General features: G+C 41.5%; 1 protein-coding gene across 1 annotated transcript in view; it reads left to right on the top strand.

The window, feature by feature from the left end:
* DPY19L4 (dpy-19 like 4) overlaps positions 1-12,571 on the top strand; it is an 81,579-nt gene that overhangs the window by 1,740 nt on the left and 67,268 nt on the right. Inside the window, exons 2-3 of the mRNA XM_006161317.3 lie at positions 3,932-4,042; positions 9,752-9,876. Coding sequence (XP_006161379.1) covers positions 3,932-4,042; positions 9,752-9,876 — 236 coding nt within the window. The remainder of the gene's footprint in view (positions 1-3,931; positions 4,043-9,751; positions 9,877-12,571) is intronic.

The following is a 12,571-nucleotide window of genomic DNA, read 5'->3' on the forward strand; positions in this document are numbered from 1 at the left end:
GAGAGTGCACACACCATATCGAAAACTAAGAAACAAAAAAAAGTTAATACCACAATAATGAAAATCTTTAATACATATCATTCAAAATGAGAAATTATTTTAGGTTACAATTACACTTGAAGAGACATGATGTGGAACCCATTAACAGACAGTACCATTTTGTAAAATTTACATGTGTGTCTGGGGCCAGCCCGTGGTATGATGGTTAAGGTGGCTGGATCCCATAAGCCCTACTGCACAAGGCCTAGTCCGTATAGCTTGAAAAACACGCCAATGTCATGCCTATGTGTCCAAAATCCTAGGAGGGAAGACATTGTAAGAGAAGGGATGGTGGTGTGGCTATTCTCCCTAGGGGGTAATTTCTCACTTTGTGTCTCACTATCTTTCTTTCTTTGACAAGTGCACTTGACTGATGGAAAAAAACCTTAAAAAAAAGTGAGTGGCGTAGTAGTTAAGACACTGGACTCCCACACATGGTCAAATGCAGTTCAAGTCCTGGACCTGGCAGCTTGAAACGCCTACTGGGTGTGTGTGTGCGCGCATGTGCCCAAGATCCCAAAGGGAGAATGGAGGAGGAGGGATTTTTCTGTGGCCACGCCCTCAGAAAGTGATTTCTCACTTTCTGTCTCTCCCACAAGCACATGCACTGTATAGCAAAAAATCTCTCAAAAAAAAAAAAAAAGAAAGAAATGAGTAAAACTTAGACTAATCATGTCAAATCCACTAAATGCAGTTTTTTTCTCACCATGCCAGTGTTTAAAGATATTTTAGCCAATATATAAATTTGCTGTGAAACTATTTTAAAATAGATTTATTTATATTATTCATTTCCAGTAAAGCTAGAAAACCCATTTATCTGATTAACATCAATAGCGAATGACTTATTGACTCATTCTCTCTCTCTTTTTTTTTTTTTTTAAATGTTATTGCTCTAGGGCATATGTGCTTGCCAGACAGACAGACACAGAGAGAGGGGGAAAGAGAAATCACTCCCCTGGGAGATAGCCACATTGCAGTCCCTTCCCCTCCAGTCTTCTCTTGGGGTTTTGGGCTCGCATGTCCATGTGCCTGGTGTGATTTTCAAGCCACTGGGTATAGGACTCACAAACCATGCAGCTGGCCATGTAGGATCCAGTGCCTTAGCCTCCATGCCAGTACTTGATTCTCATTTCTTTTTTTTTTTGGAGAGGTTTTTGCTATAGGGCGCGTGTGCTCGCCAGATAGACAGAGACATAGAGACAGAAAGCGAGAAATCACCTCCCAGGGGGGATGGTCACGCTGCAATCCCTTCTCCTCCATTCTCCTCTTGGGATCTTGGGCACGCATGCACACGCGCCTGGCATGAGTTTTAAGCCACCGGGTCCTGGACGCGAACCGCGGTTGACTATGTGGGAGTCCAGTGACATAGCCATTGTGCTAACTGCTGGTTCCCAACTCTCATTTATTTTTTGACACCTTTTTTTAGACTCAAATTTCATTGCCTAAAGTCATTACTAAGAGAAAAGAACACTCATTCACTACTATGAGGAAGAGATAAATTGTTGTACCACCATAAATTGACAAGGACTCTCTACTAAAACTATAGTCATTTACCCCATAAGATAATTAATTCTAGGGAGGAAAAGTAATTAAATTCTATATAGTAAATTTTTAATTCTGAATTTAGTATACTGGTTTGGAAGTAATTTCTGCATTACATTTTAAAAATGTATACTAATTTATTTATTTTTTATTATTTGTTTTAAATTATTTATTTAATTTTATTCATTCATTCATTCATTTTTAATTTGACTAGAGAGATACACAGAAAGAGAAAGAGAAGGTGAGAGAGCAAGCCACCAGGTCCAGGACTTGAACTGTGGTCAGCCATGTGGGAGCACCCAGCGCCTTAACCACCATGCCTCCTGCTGGTCCCCAATACTAATTTATTTTTATTTAGTATTAGTAGTAGTATTCCATTTTACCAGAGAGAGGGAGAGTGATAGTGAGAAAGCATGCCACCAGGTCCAGGACTTGAACCGTGGTGGTTGGCCATGTGGGAATCCAGCTCTCTTAACCACCATGCCATGTGCCTGGCCCCCTGCATTACATTTTTTAACTGGAGGTAGAAAGAAAAGGTATTCTAATATTGGGAAATTTTTCAGAGAGTTTATCATATGTGTTAATTGGGATCTTTATAGGTTCAGCCTATTTTCTAACCCTTAGATCTAGCATAAGATTGTACAATGTGGGACCAGCAGTTGTCGTAATGGCTATGTCGCTGGACTCCCCTGTAGTCGACCGCGGTTCGCGCCGACTCATGCCGGGCACATGTGCGTGCATGCCCAAGATCCCGAGAGGAGAACGGAGGAGAAGGGATTGCACTCCCTAGGGGAGTGATTTCTCACTTTCTGTCTCTGTCTGTCTCTGTCCGGCGAGCGCATGCGTCCTATAGCAAAAAATACCTCTCCAAAAAAAAGAAAAAAGATTGTAAAATGCTAGTGATATTATAAGACTGAAACTCTACAGAACTTTCAGGATTTTTCTAAAAATGACACATAGTTCTTAGGCTTACAGGTGACGTGGTGGTTAAAGGCGCTGGTCTCCCATTTGGCCAACTGTGGTTGAAGTCTTGAAACTGGTGGCTTGCTTTCTCTCTTCCCCTCCCTCTCTCTCTGTCTCTCTCTGGTAAAATTGGAAAATAACAATAAATAAAGGTAAATAAAATAATTTTTAAAAAGAAGTATAGTTTTATGGTCAATGTATTATATATATGTGTGTGTGTATGTGTGTGTATATATATATACATTTTTTTTTTTTAAGAGAGATTTTTACTATAGGCTCATGCGCTCACCAGACAGAGACAGAGAGACAGAAAGTGAGAAGTAACCTTCCAGGGGGGATAGCCACTCTGTAATCCTTCTCCATTCTCCTCTCGGGATCTTAGGCACACACACACATGCACCCAGCGTTTTAAGACACTGAGTCTGGGATTTGAACATCAGTTGACTACATGGGAGTCCAGCGATGTAACCATTTCGCCATCTGCTGGTCCCAATGTGTTATATATTTTGAGTTATAAAAATTCTTAATTCATAAAGGATGCGTTTCATATTCTTAGGTGACTAGAATAATAAGGTATATAATATTTTGTCTTCCAATTAATCATTCTGGAAAAGAGTTTACATATTTTGGGCTATTTTGAAAGTAGCATCTCTCAGGGGAAGAGGTTGATGATTTATCAATAGGACTTTCAGAGCCAGCAGGTGACGTGGAGTTAAGGTGGCTGGATCTCACAAGCTGGCTGTGCTATTCCAGCCTCAGATTCAGCAGCCTGAAAATCATGGGTGCATGTGTGTGCATGCCCAGAATCTCGAGAGGAGAATGAGGACAAGGGATTACTGTATGGTCATCCTCCCAGGGGGATGATTTCTCTCTTTCTCTTTCTCTCTGTCTCTCTTCTCTGGTGAACGCACAGGCCCTTTAGCACAAACAAAAAGGACTTTGAAAACAAATGGGTGGGACCAGCATTTAGCATAATGGCTATGTCACTGAACTCCCATGTCGTCGACCGCTGTTCAAGTACCGAACCCAGTGGCTTAAACTCACGCCAGGCACATGTGCGTGCGTGCCCAAGATCCTGTGAGGAGAATGGAGGAGAAGGGATTGCGGCGTGACTTCTATCTCTCTGTCTCTCTCTGTCGCATGCACCCTATAGCAAAAACCTTTCCAAAAAACCAAACACAAATGGGTGATAGAGCTTATATGTCTTTTTTTTTTTAAACTCCAAAATATAGTTTTGTTGGGGGTGCTAAAATAATTTCGAGAAAAGCTGTCTGTGCTGCTTATTGGTCTGTGTGACTTTTGCTTCAATTTCTAAAGGTTAATCTGCTCAAAATGCAGGTTAGAACAATTTGATATATCATTACAATAATATCTCAACTGTTTTAAGGACCAACTGTAGAACTGCGCCAAAGAAAAAAGCCAAAGCCTTCAGGAAATAAGGAATCTGCCAAAGAAGAGAAAATCACTGACACTGTAATTCCTGAGAGACCAACAAAATGTAAGTCAGATTTGGAGTTTTTGTGCTACTATAAAAATACTTACGTTAGAAAATATATGTTAATATTTTAAATGTATGAACATATTTTGAGGTTAAGTATGTGGTCAGCTTTCATTAAGTTTTGTTATAGAACAACCCCTAAATCTCCCTGTCTTAGGACAAATACTTATTTCTAGTTACTCTTACATGCATGGCCATAGGTTGGCTGGTGTAGCTTCGTGTGTCCTGAAGGACACCTGCTATTTGGTACTTGCTTTTCTTGTGACAGTGGATCATCTACAGATCTAGTTCAGGGGCTGGCATTGAGAATACTATTGGAAGCTAGAAAAATGAATACACATATTGTTCAGAGGGAAAACATTTGGTAATATTGTTCCTTGTGTCTAGTTTATTTAATTCTATTTGTTATTATTACTTTTTTTCTTTTTTAAATCTTTGAACAGAGAGAAACAGAAAGGGAAAGCAAGAAATGTCAAGTCACCAGGTCCCAGACCTGAACTGCAGTCTGCCATGTTGGAATCCAGCACCTTTAACCACCATGCCACCTGCTGGCTCGAGACTAGTTGCAATTTTAATACTTTGTTTTAGGTAACCAGTTTACAAAACAGGATGTTACTAGAGTGCCTTGGTTTTTATCAGCTGCATTTGGCTACAGGAGAGATGAGTTTAGAACAGAATTGGACTGTTGGCAAGCAAAAGTGAAAAGGAAAGTAGAGAATCTGAGATTTCTGAGAATTGTACTGTTGAAGTTAGAGCTCTGTATCTTTTTCAACCAATAAAAGATAAAAATCAAGAAATACTTGAATAAAAAGTCTGATTAAGATGAGTCTTCAGGGCATTGATCAAACAAATGCCTTGGTTGCTATGCAATTTGCTAAAATTGAAGAATGAATTAAGGTAACTCTTACTAAACACAGCATTTAGGGGGAAAAAACTATGGGGAGTTGTCTACAAACGTTTGATAAGCTGGCACTGTGCATAAGGAAGCCTACTAGAGAAGCATATCTAGAAAAAAATTGTGGGAATAGTTGTTGGAACATGGAGCTGACTGACTTTAAGTGGGTAAAATCTGACAAAATTTTGCTTTTTTAATGTAGAAATGAGTGATTTAAGTTTTTTAACGTACAGTTAATTTGCAGAATCTTAGATGTTTAATAAAATGAATTTCGACATTTAAATATAGCTTAAACAAACTACAGAATGTTTTCATTATCCCAGAAAGTGTCCTTGTACCCTTTTCCAGTTGATTTTGTTTTACCCCTGCACAGAAGACAACCACTGTTCTGATATTTAAAACTGACAAATGAGAGGCTGACAAGTGGCATGGTGGTTAGGGGCACTGGACTCCCACATGACTGACTGTGGTTCAAGTCCTGAACCTGGCGGCTTGCTTTCTCACTTTCTCTCTCTCTCTCACTCTGTCCCTCTCTGGTCAAATTAAGAAATATAAATAAATAAATAAAATTAAGTAATTGTTTTTAAAAATATTGAAAAAAAACCCTGACGAATGATTGGGGCCAGCATGGTGGTTGGGGCACTGGACTCCCACATGGCCGACCACAGTTTGAGTCCCAGACCTGGTGGCTTGCTTTCTCACTCTTTCTCTCTCTCTCACTCACTCTATCCCTCTCTAGTCAAATTAAATAGATATACAAATAAATTAATGGATAAATAAAAAATTAAAAAACTAACGAATGATTAATGTTACATTTTCAAGAACTTTGGTGTAAATGGAATCATACAACATTCTGTGGTGTGTGTATTCTTTCATTCAGCTCAGTGTGTTATCCTTTAAAAATATCATCATTTGATGGACCAGCAGGTGGTGTGGTGGTTAAGGTGCTGGACTCTCACGTGGCCAACTACAGTTCAAGTTCTGGAGCTGGTGGCTTACTTTCTCACTTTATTTCTCTTTCTGTCTCTCTGTCTGGTGAATTTGCAGTGCCCTGTACCAAATTCAGAAATAAAATAAATTTTTAAAAAATCAGAAAAAAATTAAAAAGTGATAAAAACAAAGATAAATAAAATTAATAATTCTCGGGACCAGCAGTTGGCGTAATGGCTGTATCGCCGGACTCCCATGTAATCAACTGCCGGTCGAGTCCCGGACCCAGTGGCTTAAACACCCCGGGCGTGCGTGCCCAAGATCCCGAGAGGAGAATGGAGGAGAAGGGATTGCGGCGTGACCATCCTCCCTGGGGGGGTGATTTCTTGCTTTCTGTCTCTCTGTCTCTCTGATGAGTACATGCGCCCTATAGCAAAAAAAACTTCTCCAAAAAAAAAAATAATAATAATATTCTTTAAAAAAATATAATCATTTGAGATTCATCAATGTTGTGGATATCTGTAGTTCCTTCCTTTTTATTGCTTATTTATAGGCCATGGTTTGACTACACTATAGTGTTTATTCTTTCTCCTATGGTGAGACATTTGGGTTGTTTATTTAATATTTAGTTATAAATATGACTACCATCTTTGTAGACGTTTTCATTTCTTTTAGGTAAATGGCTAGGAGAAGAATTGCTAGTGTTTTTGTTTGTTTGTGATTTTCTCGGGGGGGTCTCTTTTATTTATTTTTTGCATTAGTGAAAAAGAGAGCTAGCACCCTAATAGGATCTTGATGCCTTGGTCCACTCCTAGCCTCAACCAGTCCTGGATCATAGACCCATACATGCCCCGTGCATCCAGGGAAGGCGCCGAACACAGACCCAGGGTCCTCCCATGTGAGCCTCACGGAGTGTCACATTTTACTGCTGTGCCACCATTTGGCCCCCTGGTTAAGCTCTGAGAGAGCATTCTGGTAAAAGAACTTGCAGCCTAGGTGACAAGGACTCTAACTCATTTGTTGGTTTTTTTTGTTTTGTTTTGTTTGTTTTATTTTGCCATAGGGTATGTGTGCTTACTGGAGAGAGGCAGAGATAGTGAGAGAGAAAGTGAGAAATCATCCCCCAAGGGGGATGGCCATGCTGCAGTCCTTTCTCTCTTCTCCTCTTGGGATTTTGGACACACATGCACACACACCTGGGATGATTTTCATGTTGCCAGGTCTGGGACTTGAATCATGCTTGGCTATTTGGAAGTCTAGCACCTTTACCGACCATGCCACTTGCTGGCCCACTCTTTAGATCTTAAAGTACCAGATGAACCCCATCATTAGGTAGGAAACAGGCTGAGTAACCTGTTCTTAGATTCTTTCCTAAAAAGGAATAAGTATGTTTTACTTTGAGAGAGAAGAGAATATTTGTGACTAGGGATAGATAGCTGGTTTTCTCCCTTCTCCAGAAGTGAATTGTACATGCCTTTCCATTGCTGTGTGATTTGACTGCCTCTCTCAGGCAGAGTTTCCTTCTCTACCACACTGTCAGGATTGTGACATAACTTGCCAGGGCCAAAGGAATGTGAGTAGAAATAGCAGTGTACAAGTTCTCAGCAGAACCTCTGTGTGCTTTCTTGTGTTTTTTTTTTATTTTATTTTTTTCTGTTTTGAGAACAGCATGTCCCAAATTGGGACTGCCTCTGTCCTGGAACTCAAAAGGTACAAGGAGAAAAGCCAGAGCTAACCTGAATCCTAGAACAGAGTGACCGCTGACCCTCAATCCATAAGTAACATGAATGAGAAATAACCTTCCTTTTGTAAACCTCTGATATTTTGGGGGACTTTGTTACAGCAGCTAATAGAGTGGTTATTATTTTTTTAGAGAGAGATTTTTGCTCTAGGGTATGTGCACTTTCCAGAGAGTCAGAGACAGTCAGAAAGCAAGAAATCACCCACCAGGGCATGGCCATGGTGCAATCCCTTTTCCTCTTTTCTCCTCTCAGATTCTGGGCATACACACACACATACCCGATGTGAGTTTTGAGTCGAACTGCGGTCGACTACATGGGAGTCCAGCCGTGTAACCATTATACCATCTGCTAGTCTCTAGAGTAGTGATTTATTTATTTATTTATTTATTTATTTATTTATTTAGGAGAGGTTTTTCGCTATAGGGTGCGTGTGCTCGCCAGACAGACAGAGAGAGACAGAGAGACAGAAAGCGAGAAATCATCCCCCAGGGGGGATGGTCACGCCGCAGTCCCTTCTCCTCCATTCACCTCTCGGGATCTTGGGCACGCACGCACACCCATCCGGCATGAGTTTTAACCCACCGGGTCCGGGAAGCGAACCGCGGTCGACTACGTGGGAGTCCAGCGACATAGCCATTATGCTAACTGCTGGTCCCCTAGACTTTTTTTTTTGAGAGCTTTTTGCTATAAGGTACGTGTGCTCACCAGAGAGACAGAAAGCAAAAAATCACCTGTCCCCCACCCCGGGGATGGCCACGCTGCAATTCCTTCTCCTCCATTCTCCTCTCGGGATCTTGAGTGGACACGCACACATGCCCAGCGTGTGTTTAAACTACCGGGTTCAGGACTCAAACCGTGGTCGACTACGTGGGAGTCTAGTAACATAGCCATCACGCCAACTGCCGGCCCCAGACTTTTAAGTTTTAAAACCATTCTATTTTATATTTTTTGGGAGAGGTTTTTGCTATAGGGTGTGCACGCTTGCCAGAAAGACAGACAGAAAGCAAAAAATCACTGCCCAGGGGAGATGACTATGCCAAAATCCCATCTCCTCCATTGTCCTCTTAGGATCTTGGGTACACATGCACACATGCCTAGTTTGAGTTTAAGCCATTGGGATCCAGGACTTGAACTATGGTCAACTACATGGGAGTCCAGTGACATAGCCATTATGCCAACTGCTGGTCCCCTTAAAATCATTTTAGATTAATAGAAAACTTGAGCAGATAGTACAGAATTCTCATATTACACCATTTGACGCACAATTTCCCTTATGGTTAACATTTAGCTCAGTATGGTCTATTTGTTACAATTAATGAACCAGTATTGATACACTGGATTTTTACCTAAAGTCCATACTTTATTCAGATTTCCTTAGTTGTTGTTGTTTTTTTTTAAAGAATTATTTTATTTAGTCATTCATTTATTTTAATTTGACCAGAGACAGAGAGAGGGAAAGTGAGAAAGCAAGCCACCAGGTCTGGGATTTGAACCATGGTTGGCCATGTGGGAGTGTCCAGCACCCTAACCACCACCCCACCTGCTGCTCCCCAAGATTTCCTTAGTTTTTTTGAGAGGTTTTTTTGTTATAGGGCGCGTGCGCTCGCCAGACAGACAGAGACAAAGAGAAAGAAAGCGAGAAATCACTCCCCGGCGGGGATGGCCATGCTGCAATCCCTTCTCCTCCATTCTCCTCTTGGGATCTTGGACACGTGCGCACATGCGCCCGGCGTGAGTTTTAAGCCACCGGGTCCGGGACGCGAACTGCAGTCGACTACATGGGAGTCCAGTGACATAGCCATTACGCTAACTGCTGGTCCCAGATTTCTTTAGTTTTTAACTAATACCCTTTTTCTTTTCCAGGATCCCATCCTGGATCCCACATTACATTGAATTGTCATGGCTCTTTAGACTTTATTTATTTATTTATTTTCACTTTGTCAGTTTGTCAGGGTTTCCTTGTTTTTTAATGACCTTGAGAGTTTTGAGGGGTATTGGTAGATATATTGTAGGATGCTCCTTTATTGAGTCTAATGTTTTTCTTGTGATCAGTTTGGGGTTATGGGTTTTGGGGCAGTTGACCATTCAGTTAAAATGCAGTTTTCAAAATGCCTTTTGGTTACTTCTCATATGCTTTTTCAGATGTGCTATTTCAGCGCTTCGCAAAGATTTTCGTTGGCTGTCTGGCAGCAGTTACTAGTGGTATGATGTATGCTCTCTACTTATCAGCATACCATGAGCGGAAATTCTGGTTTTCCAACAGGCAGGTAAGAAGAAAGAATTTTGGGCATATGGAAGTTTTTATAGTATTTAATATTAATTTAAACAATGTGTTTTCTTTTTTTATACATAATTATTTTATTATTTAACTTTATTTATTTATTTTGGTTTGGCTAGAAAGGGACAGAGTGAGAGAGAGTGCGCGTGAGGGAAAGTGAGAAAGCAAGCTGCCAGGTCTGGGACTCTAACCGTGGTCAACCATGTGATAATGTCCAGCGCCTTAACCTCCACACCACTTGCTGGTCCCTGGTCTGGTCCGGAGACTTTTAAGTCACTAGTTATATTTGTGATCTCATGAGTTTATTTTCAAAATTCCACTGACTGTAGTGTTTCTGACTTTTTGAGCCCAAATCGGTTTTTTTTGTTATTCTTATTTTTGAGCAAGAAGTCAAGCTAATGTTTTTTTCTTTTGAGATTTTTGTCTTAGGGTGCATATGCTTAACAGAGACAGAGACAGTAAGAGGGAAAGTGAGAACTCACCCCCCAGGGGAGATGGCCACGTTGCAATCCATTCTCCATTCTCTTCCCAGATTTTGGGCAGGCATGCACATATGCCTGGTGTGATTTTCAAGACATCAGGTCTGGGATTCAAACCATGGACAACCATGTGTGAGTCCAGTGACATTACCAATACGCCATCTACTGGCCTCAAGCTGAGTATTTTTTTTTTTTTTTTTGGGGGGTTTTTGCTTTAGGGGGTGTGCGCTTGCCAGACAGAGAGAGACAGAGAGACAGAAAGCGAGAAATCACCCCCAAGGTGGGACGGCCACGCCACAATCCCTTCTCCTCCATTCTCCTCTCGGGATCTTGGGCACACATGCACACGCGCCCGGCGTGAGTTTAAGCCACGGGTCCGGGACTCAAACCGCGGTCAACTACGTGGGAGTCCAGTGACATAGCCATTACGCTAACTGCTGGTCCCTCAAACTAAGTGTTTAAACCACTGATTGATGCTGTCACCTAAATATTTTAGTGATATGGTTGCTGACTATACATGTATGCCTTTAGCTATTACTTGTCATATATGCTATTTCCTGGCAAATATTATGCAGATATTATGCAGAATAACTAATAGTCCTTCCCAATACTGATGCACAATAGAGTCACCCTGGCAGCTTTTAAAAAATAACCTCCCTCTCAGATTCTTAGGTAGGGGTTGGGGGAGAGGCTGGGATCAGTATTTCAAAAAAATATTTTCAGTTGATTCTATTATGTAGACAAAACTGAAAAGAACCAAAAGTTTGGAACCACAATTGGCCATGTGCGAGTCCAGCGACATAACCATTATTCCATCTACTGGCGCCAATATAGAAGGCTTTCATCAAAAATCTTGTTTTTTTTTTGGGGGGGGACTAGCAGTTAGTGTAATGGCTATGTTGCTGGACTCCCATGTAGTCGATCACGGTTCGAGTCCCGGACCCAGTGACTTAAACTCATGCCAGGCGCGTGTTGCGTGCATGCCCAAGATCCCAAGAGGAGAAGGGAAGAGAAGGGATTGCGATGTGACCATCCCTCCTTGGGTTGTTTTCTCGCTTTCTGTCTCTCTGTCTCTCTGTCTGGCAAACACGCACACCCTATAGCAAAAATCTCCAACAACAACAACAACAACAACAAAAATCCTTTTTTTTTTTTTCCACCAAAGCATTGTGTGTGGACCAGGAGCACTGGTATTACCTGGGAGCTCTCTCAGACTTGCAGACTCTCAGACTTCTTTTGAGAACCAGGACCTACATTTTAATAAGGTCTGTAGGTGTTTCATATGCACAGTAAATCTGAATAGCACTGACTGAATGTTTACATCTTTGAAATCTTAGGAAGAAACAATTCTAGAGCCAGGCCATGCCTTTATGGTTAAGGTATATGGATCCCACATGGCCGACTGCACAGTTCAAGTACTGGACCCAGTGGCTTGAAAAACACACTAGGCATATGTGTGTTCATGCTCAAAATCCCAAAAGGAAAGCAAAATGAAAAAGGGATTGTGGCATGACCATTCCCCACAGGCGGGGGGCGGGTGGTTCTTTACTCCCTTTTCTTTCTCTCTCTCTGGCAAGTGTATATATCCTCTCACAGAATTTTTTAAAAAGAAAGAAATCTGTTTCCACTTATAAAAAAAATGACTAATCTTTAGGAAGTGTGGGTCAGTAAACTCTGCTTTAGTCCATTTGACCTGATGTAACAAAATACCATGGACTGGGCAGCGTATAAATCAGCAGATTCTGTGTCTGGCGAGGGCGCACTTTCCGGTTCACAGCTGGCCATCTCTGCTGCAGCCTCAGATGTTGGAAGCATGGAGGGAAGTCTCTGGTGCCTCCTTATAAGGGCACTAATCCCACTCGTGGGGACTTTGTCCTCATCATGTAATTACTTCCCAGAAGACCCCACATCCATATACACTCGCATTGGAGACTTGGTTTCAACATTTGAATTTTGGGAAATACAAACACTGAGACCATAGCAAGCTCTAAGTGGGGGTCAAGGGTTTATTGGTCAAACAGATTGCAAAGACTTCCCCTGGAGATTCACCGTGTATGTTATTTACTGAAATATTGAAAAAGTCTAACAATAAAGAAATCTATTGGACAGACAGCTCCATGGCTCCTGCGATCTAGCCATTTGGGGAGAAAGGAAGATGTCCCACTGATAACTGGGCCTCCAGCATCCAAAACTTGCGTGAACAGC

Source organism: Tupaia chinensis, unplaced genomic scaffold, assembly GCF_000334495.1.
Source record: "Tupaia chinensis unplaced genomic scaffold, TupChi_1.0 Scaffold138407_1, whole genome shotgun sequence".
NCBI lineage: Eukaryota > Metazoa > Chordata > Mammalia > Scandentia > Tupaiidae > Tupaia > Tupaia belangeri.